Below are 22,819 nucleotides of genomic sequence, written 5' to 3' on the forward strand. Positions count from 1 at the left end.
TATGTATATGCATAGCTGATTCACTTTGTTATAAAGCAGAAACTAACACACCATTGTAAAGCAATTATACTCCAATAAAAATGTTAAAAAAGAAAGAAATATGTTAGTGAGTATAATGGTATTCAGAGAATAACTTTATAACTATACTTGCAAAGCCAGACTCTGTAGGATAATTGTAGATGAAATGAGATATTAAATATGCTGTTATGAATAGCTGATTTGATTTAGGATGACTGCTATTTCCTGGCAGTGGTATCAAATGACTGGGTTTATTTTCTCAAAGTCCTTAGTAACACATGCTTGAAAAAGCTTAGCCCTTTTGCTTGGAATGTAAATGTCAAACTATCAAAATCATAAAAATCTCTCAAACAATTTCTGGAAAAAGCTTAATAGAAAAGAGAAATGCATAAACATTATAAAAGAGGTCAAATATAAATGCCAACCAAGAAAATAGGTGAAATAGATCAGTATTCAGCTATAATTGACACCCCCCATCTTAGTTTCATTTGGAATTCAATCTATGTAATTTCTTCTTTTTCAAATTCCATTTAGAATAATATCCTGTTGATAATTTGTAGCTTTTCATGCAGTGTGTCCAGGTGATGAGATCTTTTCTGAAGCACTCTTTGCTCTCTTATTTAGCATCTTTACAAAACAATAACAAATATCTTTATTATTTCATACTGAGTGGAACATTTCAGCACGTTTGTAAGGCAATGTTACTTAGAATCATCTTCCAGGCCATTTTCCTTCTTCCTCTAATATCTGGTAGCTGAAAGCCACATATGCAAATTCATTTTTACATTCTTGTGTGTCTTTTTCATGGGGTCCCTCCCTCCTTTCTTTAGTATTAATTTTAGCAAGTGAGACCATGTATCTTAGGTCTTCCTTAACATAGCTGCAGTTCAATAGTTTTACTTAGCATTCTCTTCCCTGATTTTCTTTTCTGTTGCTAATCTCAGACTTCCAGCCTCCAAATCTGTGAGAAAATGAAATTTTGTTGTTTAAGCCATGCAGTTTATGGTATTTCATGACAGCCAGACTAGACTAATACAAGTGGGCTTATCCTCATTAGTAACACTAGGTTTTACTCAAAATGCATGCTTTTACATTTACCACAGTTGGTTTGCATAGTTCATTGGATGGCTGGAAACAGTCTTTGGACTTTCTAGACATACTATTTCTTAATTTGAAGCCCAGGACTATCCCATTTTAGCCAACATGAGTATGCCAATTTAGAACCTTCTCAGAATAGAAAATTGTCTCCCATGTAAACCTGCCAGTTAATAGCAAGAGCACCAAGACCAGGGCAAAGAGAAACGGAGCTTACTTCCTACCAGTGCTCCCTGTGGAAGAAGGGGACTGGAATGATTGAGGGAGCCCACAGCTTTCCCCTGAATCTGTCCTCCCAAAACACAGGGTCTTCATTTACCTCCTCAGTCTTTTAATTCATAGGTTTCAGGAATTTTGAATTTCACAAACGAGCAAAATTATTTGAAATATTGGAAAAGGAAGTTCCAGGTTTGGAGAACAATGGTGGCTGTCGGATTCTTAATATCCCACACATTCTCCTATTTGAAATGACAAATTCAGTATGAGTAAATGAAACCTTAGCTGACTTATGCCTTCAGTATTACTAGGAGACAGCAAACACTGCGACCTTCAAATCACCTGTGAGTCGAGAAGAAAAACCCAAGAGTTCTTACTTCTCTCCTGCTGCTGGCAAGCCTGTGAGCAAGGAGAGCAAGTAAGGGGAAGTTTAAGAGAGCCTCTGAACAGGAGCAGAAAGGAAAAGAGGACTTCGAAAAAGCAGAGGTAAAATCATCTCTAGAAAGAGAAAGTGCAACATTAAAGGCCAGAATTCTGAAAAGAGGTGGGTACTTGATAGAAAGTTTGCAGTACGGGTTGCAGGGAAGAGGCAGGACTGGATGTGACAGCTTTGATGAAGCACTGCATCCCGAGAAGAATGAGGCAGAGAAGGAAAGAAGAAAATAAGAAGGGGAAATTAAGTATCTGGTGGTAATAGAAAAGAAACAAGGCACACTGGGCTTCCTGTTTCCCCAATAGCAACACAATTCATTTTTGCTGCTGAAAATCCCCCTACCTTGAAAAAATAATGAAAAAAAAGAAGCAGCTAAAGAAAACTGAGCCAGTATACCCCAACTAAATAAAATATCCTCAAATAAGCATGTGATATATGAAAAAGCAGACTAAATCAGAAATACAAGTACTAAGGACTCAAATGCATGAAAATAGGGAGAAATGAGAGTTGGTTGATGTGGGAAAGAAATAGAAAAAAATTACACCAGAAATAAAGGTTAACATAATTCAAAAAAAAGTCATGTATCACCAGGTTCATTGCAGCTCTATGTACAATAGCCAGGACATGGAAGCAAACTAGGTGTCCATTGACACATGAATGGATAAAGAAGATGTGGCACATATATACAATGGAATATTACTCAGCCATAAAAAGAAATAAAATTATTTGTAGTGAGGTGAATGACAGACCTAGAGTCTGTCATACAGAGTGAAGTAAGTCAAAGAGAGAAAAACAAATACCGTAGACTAACACATATATATGGGATCTAAGAAAAAATGGTTCTGAAGAACCTAGGGGCAGGACAGGAATAAAGATGCAGGATGTAGAGAAAGGACTTGAGGACACGGGGAGGGCGAAGGGTAAGCTGGGACAAAGTGAGAGAGTGGCATGGACTTATAAATACTACCAAATGTAAAACAGCTAGCTAGTGGGAATCAGCCGCATAGCACAGGGAGATCAGCTTGGTGCTTTGTGACCACCTAGAGGGGTGGGATAGGGAGGGTGGGAGGGAGACGCAAGAGAGAGGAGATATAGATATAGAGGGGATATATGTATATGTATAGCTGATTCACTTTGTTATAAAGCAGAAACTAACACACCATTGTAAAGCAATTATACTCCAATTTAAAAAAAAAAGAATTAAAGGTTAAATTACAAGGTGCCTGAGAGAGTAGATTTGGATAAAAATTTAAAAGGATCTTGAAGAAAAGCAGGAAAATAATTAAATAAAGCAAGAAGTAAAAAATGGTCACAAAAAAAGTGGAAGACAAATCACTGAGCTGATCTCCCTGTGCTATGCGGCTGCTTCCCACTAGCTCTCTATGGGGATATATGTATACATATAGCTGATTCACTTTGTTATACAGCAGAAACTAACACAACACTGTAAAGCAATTTTACTCCAATAAAGATGTTGGAGTATAAAAAAAAAAAAAAGTAAGTGAATGACAGGTAAGGAGAGTTCAATATGTTAACTGATGTCCCAGAAAGACAAAACAATGGAATAGAATTCATATTTAAAACTGTAATCCAGGAACACTTTACAGAAATAAAGGAAGACCTCAATCTACACACAGAAAGGGCATATTAGATATCAAGAAAATTGACCTGGAATGACCAACTCTGATACATATCTTAATAAAACTACTAGACTCTGAAAATAAGGAAAAAATCCTAGGGTTTCCAGGCAAAAAAGACAAAATAATGTAAAGACAAAAGAATGAGATCAACACCAGACATCTCAGAAACAACATACAAAGCAAGGTAATAGCGAAGCTAAAATTTTCAAGTAATTTAAGGAAAGAATATGTGAACTAAGGATATTATATACAACCAAGATATTCTTTAATTATCAAGACTATAGGAAAATAATGTTAAACCTGCAAGAACTCAGAAAATACTATATAAATATATAGCATAAAAGCTACTAGAGGATGAGCTTCATCCAACCAGACAACTGAGAAAACTTAGGCAAAGGGACAACTTGTGAGCATTCATATATTTAATTGTAGCATCCATTTAGACTGAAACAATGGTGGAAACAAAGGTAGAAGAAAACCATGTAAGTATTCTGTGTTCTGATAAAGTAAAAAAATGTAATTAGAAATAAGAGAAGGGAGAGAACAAGGGAAATGTAGAAAAAGAACACTGACTCTCATTTAGGTAATAGGTGAGCGTTAAAGGATATGATTTAAGACTGACATACCGTGGGTTTCCCTGGTGGCGCAGTGGTTGAGAATCCGCCTGCCGATGCAGGGGACAAGGGTTCGTGCCCTGGTCTGGGAAGATCCCACATGCCACGGAGCGGCTGGGCCCGTGAGCCATGGCCGCGGAGCCTGTGCTCCGCAACGGGAGAGGCCACAACAGTGAGAGGCCCCGCGTACCACAAAAAAACAAATAAACAAACAAAAAACTGACATACCAGATAATGAAAATTTAAGTAAGAAAAAAAGGGGTTAAAAATTCTGTAATATATTAATACAAAGCCACCACTAGGATAAAAATATAAACCTTCCTAAATACAAAAGGATTTTTTTTAAAAAGCAAAGAGGGTACAATCAAGCAGAAAAGAATACACAGTAATTATAACATAATACATGCAGAAATTATAATATAACAGAATTAGCCCAAACATAATAGTGATATCAATAAATTGAATGGGTTTTAACTCAAAGTCAAAAGACAAATTTCAAAAAGCACTAAACAAGAGGGGGAAAAAGGACACTTTATAATGTTAAAATCCACATTCACATTTAGGATGTAACAGGTATGAATATCTACACAACAAATAACACAGCAACCACCTATGTAAAACAAATACTACAAGAGATGCAGGGAGAAACAGAGAAACACACTGCTAATAGACACTTTAACACACAGTACAAAACAGGTCAAGTAAGCCAAATAAAAAATATGTAAGAACTAAACAACAGGAAGTAATTTTGGGGGGATATATATTGAATACTACATACTAATAATAGAGAAAATACAATCTTCTCAAGTATACATGAAACATTCGCAGGGATACACAAAGTAAATACAAAGCAGATATACTATCTGCTTATAGTATCAGCAGATACTATAAAGTTATTGCAAACAGTACTTGCTGATCACAATGCAATAATACTAGAAGTTAAAAATGCAACCAAAAATGATCCTCTACTTGGAAATTAAAGATATTCTAATAAACTTAACTCTTGGGCAAAACAGGATGTATAAACAAAAATTACAGAATTTCTAAAAAATAATGATAATAAATACAACTATGGGATACATTCTAAGCAGTGATCAGAGAAAATTTCATGGCACTAAATAACCTATAACTATAAAAAACAAAGATTAATTACATTCCCAACTGAAAGAACTAGAAGAACAACAACAAAGTAAAACAAAAGCCCAAGGAAGAAAATAATAAATATAAGAGCAGAAATTAAAATTAAAGAAGTAGAGAAGGAAAAACTGTACACAAAATTAATGAATAAAATCCTGGAAAAACAGGAACATAGACAAAGGATTATCCAGTTTAATAAAAAAAAGGGAGGGGGAGAGAGTACAAATATACAGAATAAGAAATAATAACAAAGAAATAGCTATTGATACAGAGAAAAATGTTTAAAAAGCATAAAAGATTATTTTACTCACTTCAATAGAAATACACATCTGAAAACCTAGAGGAAATGGATACTTTCTTAGAAAAATGTAATTTAACAAACTGACTCCTGTAGAAAGCTTAAAAAGTTTTGCACAGGAGAAATAGTTATCAAACATTTACTCCACAAAGAAGCATCAAGCCCAAATGGTTTCATGGAGGAATTGATAAATTTGTCTACATAAAAATGTTTTAATTTTGCATGATAAAAAATAACCAAATTCAAAATTGCAAAAAGATACGAAAATGGTCTTTAAACATGATGTTTAACTTCACACATAGTAGGAGAAATGCAAATTGAAGGTACAATGAGACACCATTTCTCACCCATCTTCTGGCAAAATTTCAAAAGCTTGACAATAATAAGTGAAGCCTTGGGGAAACAAATAGTCTCATACATTCTGGGCAGAGTGTGAATTGCCTCAACCTTTATGGAAAGGAATTTATCAATATCTAATAAAACTGCATATGCACATGTTGTTTGACTAGTAGCAACCCCACTTCTAGGAATCTACTCTGAAGGTATACTTCAAACAAACCAGAAATATATATGTAGGAACATTCATTGTAGCATTACTTGTAATTTGCAAAATGCTGAAAACTATCTGAATGACGAAGCATGGTAGATTGATCAGATAAATAAATTATGGTACCTACACACCATGGAACACTAGGCTGCTACAAAAAAAAAAAAAGAGAGAGAGAGAGAGTTGGTTATGGACTTACACGGAGTGACAGAGTGATATCTGGAGATGTTAAAGACAGCAAGTATGTGAAACAGCTAATAAACACATGAAAAGATGCTCAACTTCATTTGTCACTAGGGAAATGCAAATTTCCCTGTGAGATACCATTTGGTATCTACAAGAATGCCTATAACAAAAAATAGTCAATAACAAATGATGGTGAAGATGTAGAGAAATTTAGAAACCCTCCTAAATTCTGCTGGGAACGTAAAATGGTACAGCCACGTGGACAACAGTATGATACTTTCTTAAAAGTTTAAATACAAATTTATCATACAACCCAACATTTCCACTCTTAGGTATCTACCCCAAAGAAATGAAATCCCATGTCCAAAAGGCTTGCAGGTGAATGTTCATAGCAGCATTATGCATCATAGCCAAGAAGGAAGCAACTCAAATGTCCATCAACTATTTAATGCATAAATAAATAAAATATAGGAGATTCATATAATGGAATACTATTCGGTAATAAGCATACTGATAGAAATGCTGATCTATGCAAATGACTTGGATGGACCTCAAAAATGTTATGCTAAGTAAAAGAAGCCAGGCTAAAAAGACAACATTGTATGATTTTATTTATATGAAACATCCAGAAAAGACAAATCCATAGAGACAAAGTGGCTAGTGGTTGCCTGGAACTGGGGAGGAGACAGGGCGGCATGGCAACAAGGGTTAACCAGTAACCAGGCATGAGGGATTTTATCCAAATGATCGAAGGAGTCCAAAACGGGTTTGTGGTCAGGTTGCATGACTCTTAAAATGGGTGAATTTTGTGGCAGTATATCATACCTCAATAGTTTTTTTGTTTGTTTTCTAAGGCATATATATAAACCATGCATCAATAAAGTTGTATTTTAAAAACACATGTATAGAAACAGACTCAGACTTAGAGAATGAACTTATGGTGTCCAGGGGGAAAGGGTTGGGGGAAGGGATAGGGAGTTTGGGATTGACATGTACACACTGCTAGATTTAAAATGGTAACCATGGTGGGAATGTAAACTGATACAGCCACTATGGAGAACAGTATGGAGGTTCCTTAAAAAACTAAAAATAGAACTACCAAACGACCCAGCAATCCCACTACTGGGCATATACCCAGAGAAAACCATAATTCAAAAAGAGTCATGCACCACCATGTTTATTGCAGCTCTATTTACAATAGCCAGACATGGAAGCAACCTGAGTGATTCCATGGACAGATGAATGGATAAAGAAGATGTGGCACATATACACAATGGAATATTACTCAGCTATAAAAGGAAATGAAATTGAGTTATTTGTAGCTAAAAAAAAAAAAAAAAAAAAAAAAGGTCATGAAGAACCTAGGGGCAAGATAGGAATAAAGACACAGACCTACTAGAGAATGGACTTGAGGATATGGGGAGGGGGAAGGGTAAGCTGGGACAAAGTGAGAGTGGCATGGACATACATACACTACCAAATGTAAAACAGATAGCTACTGGGAAGCAGCCGCATAGCACAGGGAGATGAGCTCGGTGCTTTGCGACCACCTAGAAGGGTGGGATAGGGAGGGTGGGAGGGAGACACAAGAGGGAGGAGATATGGGGACATATGTATATGTATAGCTGATTCACTTTGTTATACAGCAGAAATTAATGCACCATTGTAAAGCAATTATACTCCAATAAAAATGTTAAAAAATAATAAAATAAAATGGATAACCAACAAGGACCTACTGTATAGCACAGGGAACTCTGTTCAATGTTACGTAACAACCTAACTGGGAAAAGAACTTGAAAAAGAATAGATACATGTACATGTGTAACTGAATCACTTTGCTATACACCTGAAACTAACACAACACTATTAATCACCTATACTCCAATTTAAAATAGAAAGTTTCGTTTTTTTCTTTTTCGTGGTACGCGGGCCTCTCACCGTTGTGGCCTCTCCCGTTACGGAGCACAGGCTCCGGACACGCAGGCTCAGCGGCCATGGCTCACGGGCCCAGCTGCTCCGCGGCATATGGGATCTTCCCAGACCAGGGCATGAACCCGCATCCCCTGCATCGGCAGGCGGACTCTCAACCACTGCACCACCAGGGAAGCCCGAAAGTTTGTTTTTTTTTTTTAAAAAGGCATGTATATAGAGAGACCAACCCTCCCAGTTTGTCCAACTCTCCCAGTTTTAGCACTAAAAATTCTGTGTCCCAAGAAACTTCACAGTCGTAGGCAAACTGGGAGGGTTGGTTTCCCTACATAAATGCTACCTTTTGTGTAAGAATGAAGGGGGGGATAAGAAAACACATTTATCATACTTTTCTTCATCAAAAGAAACACAGAAGATAAACACCAAAAAACAGTGGAGTTGGATACTTAGTGGGCAGGATGGGGAATGGGGCAGAAGCACTAAGAGTGTTGCTTCTAGTATACTTTTTGGTATAGTTCTGATGTTTAGAAGCATGTTAATGTTCTATGTATTTTTAAATGAATAAAATTAAATTTACAAGGATGGGAAGTATGTGGGGATGGGCGGGGGGAAGGAACCTTAAACCTGGAAGAAAACTGAAACAAATGAACCCAATTTATTTCAAATAAATAACAATCACAGTGAAGGACAAAAAAGAATTAATCCAAGTAATTCATGAACACAAAATGTAATTACACATTCTTAGTCTTGGGCAGGGTACAGACAGGGAAAGAACTGCAAACAGTCCTGTAGTCTTTTAAGTGTGTTTTTAATAGTGATAGGGCAAAAGAAATTCTAAGACTGTTTCAGATGTATTGTAGGACTGAACAAGTGAATAAACTGATTTTTCAGGGAGCCAGGATTCTGAGGAAGAAGGGACATAGAAACACGGAATGGGGAAAGCAAGAAAGAACCCTATGAGGATGGACTGCAATTGGAGGTACTAGTGTGAACTCATGATTTCTGAAATCAAACATCATGTGCCTATGACATGTAAAATGTATGTGTACATGCATATCTGTGTGTATATGTCTGTATATGCACATTTCCTAGTTCTGTTTGAATAGGCCTAGAAGCAAGACGACACCCAGTAGCAATGACACATAGTAGCAATGAGCCTACCCAGCAGCCAGCAGATCTATGTATCTGTTATCATTCCCCAGAGTTCCTTGGAGAAACTGCTGATTCCAGATCCTGGGACATATTTAAGATAATGTGCTTTAAAAAAAAAAAAAAAAAGGTAGTGGAAGTCACAAGGACATAAAAACAAGATTGAAATTGAAGGTACTCCTGGGCTTCCCTGGTGGCGCAGTGGTTGAGAATCTGCCTGCTAATGCAGGGGACACAGGTTCGAGCCCTGGTCAGGGAAGATTCCACATGCCGCGGAGCAACTAGGCCCGTGAACCACAACTACTGAGCCTGCGCGTCTGGAGCCTGAGCTCCGCAACAAGCGAGGCTGCGACAGTGAGAGGCCCGCACACCGCGTTGAAGAGTAGCCCCCACTTGCCGCAACTAGAGAAAGCCCTCGCACAGAAACTAAGACCCAACACAGCCAAAAATAAAAATAAATTAAAAAAAAAAAAAAAAGAAAAAAAAGAAATCGAAGGTACTCCTAACTGGTCAAATCTCAGACCATTTTAAGTACCAAAGTAAGTAACAAATTATAAGCCATTGAAAAAAATAGAAAACCAGGAGTCCAAAACAACAGTAACTATAAAAATTCATGTGGACAGATATGGACTAATGAATGGAAGGATGGGAGAGAAAGGAGGGTTCAGGCTTAACAGAGAATGCTGTGTCAACTGGTACATAAGAAGAAATGCTGGAGTTGGAAAATCACCATTTTGTAACTGTCGAAGTAAAGACTGAGTAAGCAAGAATCATCAATGGATGCTAAATATTGGGGTGGAAATGTTGATGTTAAGCATGGACTTAAAAAGAGCCTTCCACAGATTGCTTATCAGGTGTAAGGTAAAAAACAGTCACTATACATTGGAGAAACTGAACAACACCTTGACCAGTTGACCAAAATTAACAGTGAGGAGAAGATGGGACACCAGTAGTTATTCTGACCAAGAATGCACAGCCTGAATCTAATCATGAGGAAACCCAAAATGAGGAACATTCTATTATTAAAGGGAGGATAGGGGAGAAGACAGAAGACTATTTTTCAAAAACAGCTCAACACCATAAAAGACAAAGGCAGCCATGGAAATGACCCAGGGTAAAGGAGATTAATGGAAGGTAAGCAAATCAACAAATGATAAAATAAAAATGGTAAAATCTTAACAATAGGTCAATCTGAATAAAAGATGTGTTGATGTTCTTTGCACTATTCTTACTCTTGCCAATTTCTGGTAAATGTGAATCCCTTGAAATTACTTCCATATAAAAAGTTAAAAAAACAATTAGGAAGGCCTGACATTGGGTTACTAACCTCATGTTTTGCCAAACAAGGTTATTACAATGCAATCATGAAAAAACCCCACGCTACCACCATCTACAATTATATCACTTTGTTTAAAAGAAGTGTGAGGAGAGGGCATATATTAAACATCTCAAGCATAGCAATGGTCTTAAATAAAAGAATGGTCCTTTAAAATGAATAAATTTAGATTTATGAAAAAGACTTATCACATTATCCTAATTTTTTTCTCATTTCCCTGTGGATCAGGGACAGCTATGTCAGCTTGGTGTTAGGGAATTAGTATTCTAAATGGTGCATTTTCGACAATGAATGAAGTACAGTTCAGTGGAAAGAGCATGGAGTCTGGAGACAAATGTTGAATTCAAATCCTGGCTCCAGCAATTACCAGCTTTGTAACCTAAGCTCTCTTAGCCAGTTTCCTCAGTTGTAAGGCAGATGGCTAAATCACAGAGTGTTAAGAGAATTAAACTAATGTATCTAGAATAATACTTGACACAGAGGTGCTCAACAAATGTCTCCTCTCTTCCTTTGCTCAGTAGCACCTTTCTGTTCTCTGGAGTTGTATATGACTGGGGCCACACTGGTCCTTTCCTCCTTGACCCAAAAACACAAACCCACTAGGATCATGTAAGAAACTGAATTATCCTGAGAATAAACCTCCTTTTTGGAGGTAAATTTCATGAAAATAGAAGCCAGATATATTGCATAGTAGAATAAAAAGACAGAAGACTTACAAAAACAGATGAGTTGGGGCATGGCTGGTAACTGATTGAGTTCTCTTAAGGAGGTAAAGACAAGAGGAAGAAAGACAGTACTTGTTTATCTTAGAAGGGTTTGCTGCTCAAAAAAAAAGAAAAACAGTATATTTTTCTTCATATATTCACAAGTCTATTTTGCAAATAACCATCCTTTTACTTCCAAGAGTGAAAAATAGCTTATGCCAAAAACAAACAGTATTAAAATCGCCAATTCTTTGTGTTTTACCAGCTATGTATCTCTGAAGAAAAAAAAAATCAATTCAGTAAAATGTCCATAAATTATGAGATTTCATCCAATTGTCTATTTTTTTTTGCTTCCCTCCACATATTTCCTGTTTACATCTAACAGGACTATTTCCTTTTATGTTGCTAATGACAGTAATTCTTTAAAAGTCTGTTTTTTAAAATGGGAGAAAGAATTTTAAAAAGTAACTAAATTGCATCATAGCAAAAAAATTTATATTGCCAACAGAAATTTAGTTTAACAAATATTTAAAATCTTTATAAAAGATAAATTCTGGGGCTTCCCTGGTGGCTCAGTGGTTGAGAGCACAACGGGAGAGGCCACAGCAGTGAGAGGCCCGCGTACCGAAAATAAAATAAAATAAAAAAAAAAAAAAAAAAAAAAAAAAAAGATAAATTCTGATTTTTTCCTTTATTTTATCATAATTGAAAAATGAAATCACTTAACATGAATACTTGATACATGATTTCCTTAAAACTTCTCTATGGTAAAACAAAACTGTACATATTTAAAGAGTGTATATAATATTATTAACACTCATGACAATTTCAAACCAACTAGCATTGGTATAGCTTCAACTTACTATTAGTTGTGGCTATTTATGGAAAAAAGGCGCAAAGCTTATTAGGGCCCAGCAAACCAGAAAGACTTAATCTTACATTGTAGAGTTCAAAAGTGGCAGTACAGTGTGAAGACACTATAAACTGCCATCTCCTTCTCATAAGTCTCTTAAAACCAAGGCTGGAAAAATACTCAGTACCTCAAATATAATAACTAACAAAAATATTTCCATTAACTACATTTTGCCCAGAGTGATTAAGGACAAAAAAAATAGGAATTCTTGTTGCTTTATTATCTGATAAACTGCTAATAAGCTCCCGTTAGAAGTTCTTTAGACATTACACCAAGTCGTCTTGGTCTTCTGATCATATATATATTCACATATATATATGCATTTTTTCAAGTAAAGAAATGTTTAACAGATGTAAACTATTTATTGAATATTTGCCACCAAATATTGTTAAATACATTATCTTGCAGCATATCGCTTTCAAGTTAAAATGTCAGAAACAAACACCAATATTTACAATTCTTTTAAGGAATGTTATATAATGACACATTAAGGCGTAAATTCTTTTGGCTTATAATTCTTAAAAGAATGATAATAGCAAAAGTGATGCAAAATCTTCAGTGTGAGATTATGATTAAGCTACATTTTACAAAAATATGGTGTAAGATGGCAATAATCCCATTCAACATCCTGGATTATTAGATCCCTTCAGGAGGGACTGATAATTTATACAGTCAAACTTTAAAATTTACAGATAAAGGCAGTCCAATACTGCCACTGAGAAGTACATCTCTTAACATATACAACTTTCAGGCCACAGTTTTGAAGGTCTGAAGTATCAAGTTGGTTTGATGAATTAGTCGGTTGGCACTTATGAACACATTTATTGCCCTGTTTAAAAAAAACAAAAAAACAAAAAAAACCAATTAATTTTATCCCCCAAAAACTCATCCTTTAAAAATATTTTATACTTAAAATGCCCTACTAGCAGTACATCTCTTAACATATACAACTTTCAGGCCACAGTTTTGAAGGTCTGAAGTATCAAGTTGGTTTGATGAATTAGTCGGTTGGCACTTATGAACACATTTATTGCCCTGTTTAAAAAAAAAAAACAAAAAAAAACAATTAGTACTGAGTATCATAAATTTTACCCAGCTTGGAATTGAAGGGTCCTGCATCATTTGAAACTATCTAGGAATTACTGCCCCCTAGTGGTTCTGGCTGGCAATAAGGTGTTAGTGGGCTGCTAATGATGGGTGGCACCTCAACACTTACAGGAGTCCACTTATAGGTCAAAAAAATAACTGGCCAAAGAAGAGGATTCAAACATAGTCTCCAGTTGCAGTTTCAAAGAAGTTACCAAAATAATATCTGCTAAAACATTATACTCAGTCTCGAAATCTGTTTATCAATGGGCATGATAAATACTTAAGAAAAAGCTCATTACTTTGAATCTGATTCATCCTAATCTCTTACCTTCTTTCAAAAAAAAAAACTGAGAATTTTAAATTACTTTTAGAATATACTTTTAAAACAAAATAATCATGTGGTTTCAATATTTATGAGTTGACAATATATAAAAATATGTTCTTAAAAATTACTTCATGCTGCACCGTATTTCCTATCAGTCCATCTTCATATGATCTGGAGCACAGAGGTGACACCCTAGTCCCCTTGCATGGCCTTATCAGTTTCTCAGTAGCAAAGCTAAGCTTGTACAGTTTTCCCTTGGTATCCAAGAGGGACTGGTTCCAGGAACCCCCTCAGGTACCAACATCTGTGGATGCTCAATACCCTTACATAAAATGGTGTAGTATTTGCACATAACCTATGCACATCCTCCAGTACACTTTAAATCATCTCTAGATTCTAACCTGTAATACCTAATACAATGTAAATGTAATGTAAATAGCTGTAAATACAATATAAATGCTATGGAACTTTCTGGAATTTTTTTCCCCAAATATTTTCAATCCACAATTGGTTGAATCCAGGGATGTGGAACCTGCAGATACTAAGGGCTGACTGTATCTTCATCCTAGACATTCCTCAAAAAAAGGGGGACTAGGAAGAATTAGATGAATCAATGCAAATTCATCCTCCTACTGAAAAATGGCTCAAAGATCAGGCTCTATTAATAATTTTCAATTTTGAGGAAACAGGGACAAAACTTGTGGCACATTATTCATACACAAATAATGGTAATTTAAACAAGCTGCTGAATGGAGAAAAAGTAGTAGAGAGCTTGAATAATCCATACGCCTGTTTAAACTGTTAAAAATAACTATGGCACCAAGGCACCAGGATTTTTAAAAACTGAACCCAAGTGATTCTAACGTACAAACAGGAATGAGAGTGAATAATTTCAGATTAATGAAAATTATGCTCCAAATGAATTTCTACCTTTCAATGTGCTTATTACAGGATAGTTCTCAATTAATCAGTATCATAAATAATTTTCTTAATGCAAATTATTCTTTTAATGTGTTTTTTGGTTATTTGGGCTTAGCAGGGGAGACCAAGGAAAAATAGATGTAAGTTTATTTTCAGAACACATCTGCTAGCTTATTAAACTAAGTCAACAAGGTACATTTCCCCTAGACAACCTGAATAGTAGTATGAAACAACACAAAACCATTAATAATATTTAGCTCAATATCTTTAATTTAGTATAAAATGTAAATATTTCAACCTGTTTGAACTATTTAAAATAACTATGAAAATCAATATACCATTCTAATGTATTTTTATTATTTTTAAATATTACTACAGTAATATTGTAATAGTTTGACATGGATATTGGGATCTTAAAATGTCAATGGTGGGATAGGATGTTAGAGGTCCCTGCCAATTAGAGCTGAAATAATCACCATTTATTCTTCTGCTTCAAGCACTGTAGGAAATTGGTCTTATCCACAAAACTCTACTTGAGGTACAAAGAATTCTCTATAAGGTATGAGGCTGCAGAAGACATAGCCTCTGCATCAGTTTATACATTATATGTACATGTGTATTATACATAAATCACATAAGATTATTTGGCTTTCTAGAATGTTCTACAGCCAAGTGTATGTAAATTTTAAAATAATGTCCTATTTACCTTTTTAGTATACTTCCTGTCTTATAGAAAGCCCTACCTATTCCAGGACAGTGGATCACAACCGTTTACAGCATTTTAAAAACACGTGAAGCACTTTTACAAAAACACACCTGAACCCTGACCCCACTCCAAGCCAATGGAGTCAGAATCTCTGAAGGTAGGGCCAAGGCACTGGGATTTTAAAACACTGAACCCAAGTGACTGTAATGTGCAAACAGGATTGAGAACCACTGTTTTAACAGTAGTGCAGCAGTTCTTAACAGACCTGCAGGATCCATGACATCTGGAAATTTCTCAGAAATGTACATTCTTGGGCCCACCCTAGACCTACAGCATCAGAAACTCTGGGTGGGACCCAAAAGCAATCTGTCTTTAACAAGCTCCAGGTGATTCTGAGGCTATTAAAGTTTGAGAATCACTGCTTCAGGGGTTGGTAAAGTAGGCCAGTAAGCCAAATCTCACTCACTGTATGGTCTGTGAGCTAGGAATACTTTTACATTTGAAACAGTAAAATATTTTTTAAAAATCAAAATATTATGATGTGACAGGTGAATTATATAATTCAGTGTCCATAAGAAGTAAGGTTTTGTTAGAACACAGCCACAAAAATGCCACTTGTTTCCACACTGTCTACAGCTGCTTCTGCACTACAAAAGCAGAGGTGAAGTGCTGCAGCTGCAACAAGCCCACCAAGTCAAAATATCTGCCATCTGGCCCTTTTCAGAAAAAGTCTGCAACTCCTGCTCCAGACTAGAGTTATGGCTGGATTATCAACCATTCCCTTTCTATTTTTAACAGTCTATCTTAGTAAGTTGGTGTAAGTATTAGTAATATAGTAAAAGGGTTTAATTTATATGGTTTTAGTATCATATAAAACCACATAATTTTCTAATTTTTAAAAGAAAAGGATGATAAATGACAACTTACTTGCCATCTTTAAAATAGGTTTTCAGAGTATCACTGAAACTTTTCGAGTACTTTACAAATTCTTTCTTTTGGTGTTCAAGTGCCTGCAGACATCAAAAATAATTTTAAAAAATACTAAATAAGAAAAGAGAAGTAACACAAAAGCCAAAGTCAAAGACAGGAGATTACACAGAATACGAACATACCTTATATTACAGATAAGCATTTTTAGGAGTATTTACTTAAATATATGTAACAGCATATGTAAATGCAAGGACAAACCCAGCCATTAATGATACAAAACCATTTCCAATAATTCAACAGTCTTATTATTTAATTCAGTAAAACGACTAGGTGTAAACCAATATCTAGGGTGGCAGCTTGCAAGGCTTCTACTAAACTTACCCTGCGGTTCTGGTATTGATATTTCTTGAAGACGCTGTTCACTGTATCAAGAAGTTCTTTTATTGCACTAGCTATATCCCTGTTGGGTGAGGAAAAAAGAATCTTCTTAACATCAGTTTCATTTGAAAGAAGTCTACTTTTTTTTCAAAGAATCACTGCACTGTTAACTACCATATGAATACTGCATCAAGCACAAATATTTGACTGGCTAGTTGAATGGGGGTTTTAGCCTGTACCCTCCTGTGATCCCAGCTACTCTTGCACTGCTGACAAAACACTGCACAACTAACATCAGCTTTCCCAAATCAGTAACATTTCATTCAGCATTACTCACTCAGATTTATAAGAAAATACCTCTGCCTCTCACCTTTTCCGGTTACGATTCTTCCTTTTTCTGGCTCATGTACGTGAATTCAAGCAACCATATCATCCACTTTTGCTATTTCATGAGCAATTATATGAAATTTTGCTATTACATGTAACTCATTTCTGTACTTAAAACACCAAGTTACAGACCTGATGTAGTTTTGAAACATAGTTTCAAACATAGTTCTGATGTTTAAAATATTTCCTCCTCAGATGTAGCTCTTCTCTCTTAAGACACATCTATTCTCTTCCAAACCTTCGCTGACACTATTTCCTTTAGAAAATATATTTAAATTTCTGGGAGACAATATCAGAATATTCTTCTACCTTAACCTTTCAGCAATCATCCTTTGAGTATATATGTATCAGCACTTTTCTCTCCTTTCTGAAGAAAGAGAGAAGAAATCGATAATTCTCATTTGACTTGACTATTCTTCCTATCCATGTACCATTTTTTAAAAAGTCTTATCTTTTGTATCTATGCCCTTTTCAATTTCCATGTTCTAACTTCATAGTAATATTTTGGCAAACTGAACTTAACTGTAATTCTGCATTCTCAAATAGCCTCTCAGTCTCTAAGGCAAACCTTCTCTTTTACACATCCATTCTCTTAGCTGTTAATTGCTACAAAAACTTGTACTGTTCAAATGCAATGCAAGTGTAAAGATATGAATTAGTAAAACATCAACCTAGACCACCCCAAACATAACCTTTTATTATGTACTTTTTAGTCACAAATCTCAGATTTGTTATTTCAAACCTAAAACATTTCAGCTATACTATTTAAAGAAAACCAAAAAGCTCCGTGTCCAGATTTTTGTGTGTATGTGTGTGTTTCATAGCTTATTTCTAGTAAATAAGCATATGGAAATTCTAAAAACTACAAATATACAGAATTTTGGTATAAAAAAGTATTTTAGCCTATTCTGAAGTAGTAATGATATTTTTATTAAATATTTCAATAACTATTGCCTTATTACCTCTTGTATTTCAAATATCGGCATCAGGCTGAAACATTAAAACATTAGATATTCAAACAGGATAATGAATTTACATAATTACATCTGTCCACTCTTTTGTTTTTTGGCTTCTAGTAATAACAATTTTAAGTTACATTAACTGTCCCTTTCATTTATGTTTTCGAGAAAGTTGAATCCTTCTGTATTGCTGTGATGGGTGTAAGCCCCCTACTGCTTAATAAAACAGTGTCCTATGACCATCCGATTATGTGAGAAAAATTAGTTTCAACAAATAAAAAATGTCAAATCTCTGAATATGGAAGATTCTTCAAACCCACAGTAAGCTTATTCAAAAGGAATACAACGGAGCAAATTATAGTGATCAGACAGCTGTTTATACACAACCATACCTTGTTGTGTACTTTAATGAATATTGGGAGTCTGTATGTACTTTAAAAGAAAAGGGAAAAAAAAAAAACTCCCCAGGTGATTCTGCTGATGAACCAGGTTTGGAAACCCCTGCTTGGAAACCCAGAACCTAGAGCTAATCCTTGATCCACTATTTGCCATGGAGCTTTATAAAGACCAAGGCTGTTTATCCCTAGGCCTGGCCTTTTCTAAAACAATCTGCAGCACTTTATGTCAAATATTATGTCATCTGTATGTACACAGAACAGCATTTTCATTTATGGCACTAAGGTTTGCACCAGGGAAGCTAAATTATTTTAGTAACTACGTGAGGGTTTGTTTCCTATAAGAGAAAATACCGGCACACACACAAAAAATACTTCAGACAATTAAACAAAATAAAGAACTGGGGAAAACCTGAGGGTAAAATAATTATAATGCAATTATATGCAGTTTGGAGTTAATGGATTCTGTGATACGGGACATATATAGCATGTGTAAGTAGAAAGGAATTTTAGCAACTTGCAGGTTGCTAAAGGGGTTTAGGGGGCAACTCTGGGGAACATATACGCTGAAAGAGAGGACCACAGGCATCAGAAGAAATGTAATACATCTTATTTAAAAAATTGCATGGAATAGCAGAGCTTTTAACTATCAACCAAATTTGTATAATTATGTTTATACAAACACTCTAAAGGAAGGAAATTCCTACACTGTATGTTTAGTTTGGTCTAGACTGGACACCTCTGGAAAAGCTATTTTGAGGCCAGCAGCAAAACCAAACGCTGATAAATTTTCACCTCTGAATATGCAAATGTAGATTATAAAGAGTAAATAGATAAATGCATAGCTTTCTGGACTATTAAATCACCAGTTTCCACTAGTCATCCATTAAGTGGAATGTATCCTAAGAATTAATTTTATAAAATATTTGCATAAGCTCAAATGTAGTCAAACACACACATTCATTAATCAAAAGTACTTTTAAAATAATTTGTCTGCTGGATCATTTTTCCTAATCAACTTCATAGAGAGAGGGAAAAAAAAAATCTTATTTCACAATGCTTTAGGCGCTGTGAGTGTATGCTAGGTTCTGTGCTAGGTGCCATGTATATCATTTCAATTCTCACAACTACTACCCTCATCTTCACAGGCAGAAACTAGAATCACAGAAGCTAAGCAAATTATCCAAGGTCACACAGCAAAATGCTGGAATGGGGAGTCAAACCTAAGTCTGCTGATATATACAAAAATATATGGATATTTGTTAGCTGACAGGAATCTTTTCTCCTATAACATTTTGTACAGTATTTGGTATAGTAGGTTATATGATCCACGCTTATTGAAAAATATTGTTAAAATATTTTGAAAGAAGAGGATATCCACCTTAAATATGAGAAAGTAAAATATTTTAAAGAAAAATAATAACTGTACAGTATGTTGTGCTTGAAGGATAAACCATTTTATATTTTGGTGCAATTTTATCCAGTAATTTGTCAAACAATTAACACTGGTAACAATATATATCGAAAGTTATCAATATATATCAATGATACAAATAATTATACCTTAGCCATCCATGCTAATGCACACATAGTTGAATTTCAGTCTCAGAAACAATACATATTATCAACAAACTTTCCATGGCAAATTATCCCTCCTAAAACGGATACAAAATAAATTTTAATTGCCAATAATCTTAATTTAGTTGGCTGAGTACACTCCAGAAAACAGAAATGAAATATTACTATTGCCCCATAAATGAGAGACAAGACCCTAATTCAGCCTTTGTCAATGACTAAGGACAAGACTCTTAGGCTCTTGACCTCAACTCCCTTTTGATCAAAATGCGGCCATTAATAACTGGTTTTCAAACTGTATCTCTTTAGAGCCACACTGGGTTTAGCAGAGACATCTCCAGGACTTCCTAAGATGGAAAGAGGGTATCAAAATAGCAGGATGAGGGCTCCGGACCTACCATCTCTATCCGAGCTTCAACTACAACACCGTTCTGCCTCTTTCCTACTGACACCCTAGATAGGATGTCTTTTACCACACCTCTTCCAAACAGCAGAAACATTCTTTTTTTCAATCACCAGATTAGATCAACATTATGAATCTATGATTGGGAAGCAGCAGAGAAGTCCCTGGAGTCAGTCTGCTTAGGTTCAAACCAAGTTATAGAAATGTAGGATATGATCACCAAAATAAATTAAACCTTAAATTATTTGAAAATTTTAGAACTAAATTTTAGAACTAAGTGTTTAAACAGCTGTGTTTGAGATCACTGATAATTTATCCTTCTATGGGCCAAACATGTTCACTTTATACCAAACAAAATAAAAAGCTGTATTAAAAACTGTTAAAGAAAGTTGGGGCTTTCCAATAAAGGTAAAATATTTACCTTAGGGTTTATCCCCTGTGACATGGATTTTGGCTAGTCAATGAAGTCTTTTGTACTTTCTGATCCTCAATTAGAGGACCAAAAAGAAGAGGATCACTCCTTGATAGCTGGGTTGGTACCTATCACCATTATTTTCTAAAATGCGTCATACTCCTCCCTCTAACCCACTCAAAATAGGTGGCCAAACAGCTAAAATAGAATTTTGCAATGTGAATTACAAGGAATACTCTTCCCCTGAGAAGTATGCTAATATTTATCCCAAGGCAGCCTCCTTCAGTTCTTTAAAGATACAATGTATGATGCAGTTTCTTCCAGAAAAAGATCTGTGCTAAGTTCTTCCTTTCTAGCAATTTCTACTTGTGGTTTCACCAAAAGGTTGCATTGATAGTGCCACTACAGTTATTCCCGACTTTCTCTGTTTTCTACCCATTGAGGCTGAAGAAAATTATCTGACTCTTTAGTGTGAAAATACTTATCTAGAAATTATGCTTGGAGCTTCCCCCTCACTCCTCCGCCCTCTCACCCCCGAGGAGAGTGCCCCTGGGTTGAGGCACTCGTGCCCCTGCTCGAGAATGACCCTTTGTCCTGCTGCCCATCAACCAGCCTCCTGGCCTCACACAGTTCTCAGTCTTTTTTAACCTACATCCCAAAGGCAAGGATTTTTGGAGGTTCACCATTTGGTCAACATTAGAAAGTGCTATTTATCGCTAAGGGTACATTATTATGCTAATGACTTGTACCATTTCTGAAATAAAAACAATATTGGTATCCTTCGTTATCAATCTCTATAATTTATCCAACTCCTCTCTTCACTTTAATCTAACATTTACATTTTTCCATTTCTCACGAAGTTCAAACTGCATTCCAGTTTATGCACATTTCACTGTTTTTAAACATTCTAAAAAATGTTACTGTACTTGGAAGCCAAAGGCACAGTTTAGAAGTTAATAATAAAAATGTAGCAATTAAAATTTTCAAATTTTTTATTTCAATTTAATATTAATATCATACCAAAGTAAAACATACAGAATGGGTGGTTCCTTTGAAGTACTTAAAAAAAATAAGAACCAAACAAAAAGTTGCTTACTTGATTGTCTGCAGAAACCTCACTCTGTCATTGATCTCATCTGGGATCTTACTGAGAATTTGTTTAAGTGCTCGTGCCTTTTCGTTTAGGTCCTGGAATTCTGGCTCCGGTCGTTCAATCATATACTCTGATAAAATACATAATAAAAAAAAAAATCATGCAACTTGCTGCCAAATTCAAGTCTAAGAATTTCCAATGTGTTGGTCAAGGAGGTGGGGTGGGGGAGTGGGGAGATAAAGGTCAGATAATTAGGGAAGACAAGGTTGCAAAGCAGAAGTCATTACAGTTCAGCTTAGTTCTGTAATTATATTAGGGCTCCCTCCAAATAAAATATCAGAAAATGAAAGACTGAACATTTTCAATTTGGGGTAAATGGAAACCCATGAAACCTTAAAAAATAAATAAATAAATAAATAAAATTTAAAAGGGAGGCTTAATCAAGTTTTTCAGGCCTCTCAAGCTACATTTCACAAGGAAACCTTAAAGTAAGTAACATTTGTAACAAATACAATGGCAATGGGGGATATGAGTTTAATAAAAACCTCTATACTGAATGTACTACCAGATTCATTATAGACTTGGAAACATTACAACTCTACCAACTCTTCAATATAACCCAGCCTAACAGGCTACAGATGCTCAAATCTAGAATAACGATGAGGATTTTCTCATAATTTATGGAATCAGTTAAAAACATCAACATCTACTTTTGTTCTCCCTTAATAAACATGGGAAATTATACCTCTATGTTTTTCTAAATTACTGGGAACTGAATTTAATTCAGTTAAATTTAACTGAAACCCATTTCTAATTATTTAAAAGAGCAAAAATGTGAAAAAAGGCCAAAAGGATGATTATTACATTGTTCTCTCGAATCTGTGTTTGAAAAAAAAAATACGCAATACTAAAGTTTAAAAAGAAGAAACTCATTACTTTCAAACTGGTATTTGCATAAAGTCAACACAAAATAAAATAACCATTCCAAACAGCTTGTCTCTTGGTGAAACTAGAACTCATCAAACATATTA

At 35.3% G+C, this 22,819-nt stretch overlaps 1 protein-coding gene across 4 annotated transcripts in view; it reads right to left on the reverse strand.

Moving 5' to 3' along the window:
- PDCD10 (programmed cell death 10) overlaps positions 1-22,819 on the reverse strand; it is a 72,199-nt gene that overhangs the window by 17,943 nt on the left and 31,437 nt on the right. For 3 of the 4 annotated variants that reach the window (XM_055083028.1, XM_055083053.1, XM_055083072.1), the window contains exons 5-7: positions 21,792-21,918; positions 16,568-16,646; positions 16,184-16,266 (exon numbers count right to left, since the gene is read on the reverse strand). In XM_055083028.1, coding sequence (XP_054939003.1) covers positions 16,184-16,266; positions 16,568-16,646; positions 21,792-21,918 — 289 coding nt within the window. Of the gene's footprint in view, positions 1-13,139; positions 13,251-16,183; positions 16,267-16,567; positions 16,647-21,791; positions 21,919-22,819 lie in introns of those variants that run through there. The other variant, XM_024124332.3, reaches the window with a different exon arrangement.

Source organism: Physeter macrocephalus, chromosome 1 (genome assembly GCF_002837175.3).
Source record: "Physeter macrocephalus isolate SW-GA chromosome 1, ASM283717v5, whole genome shotgun sequence".
Taxonomy (NCBI): Eukaryota; Metazoa; Chordata; class Mammalia; order Artiodactyla; family Physeteridae; genus Physeter; species Physeter macrocephalus.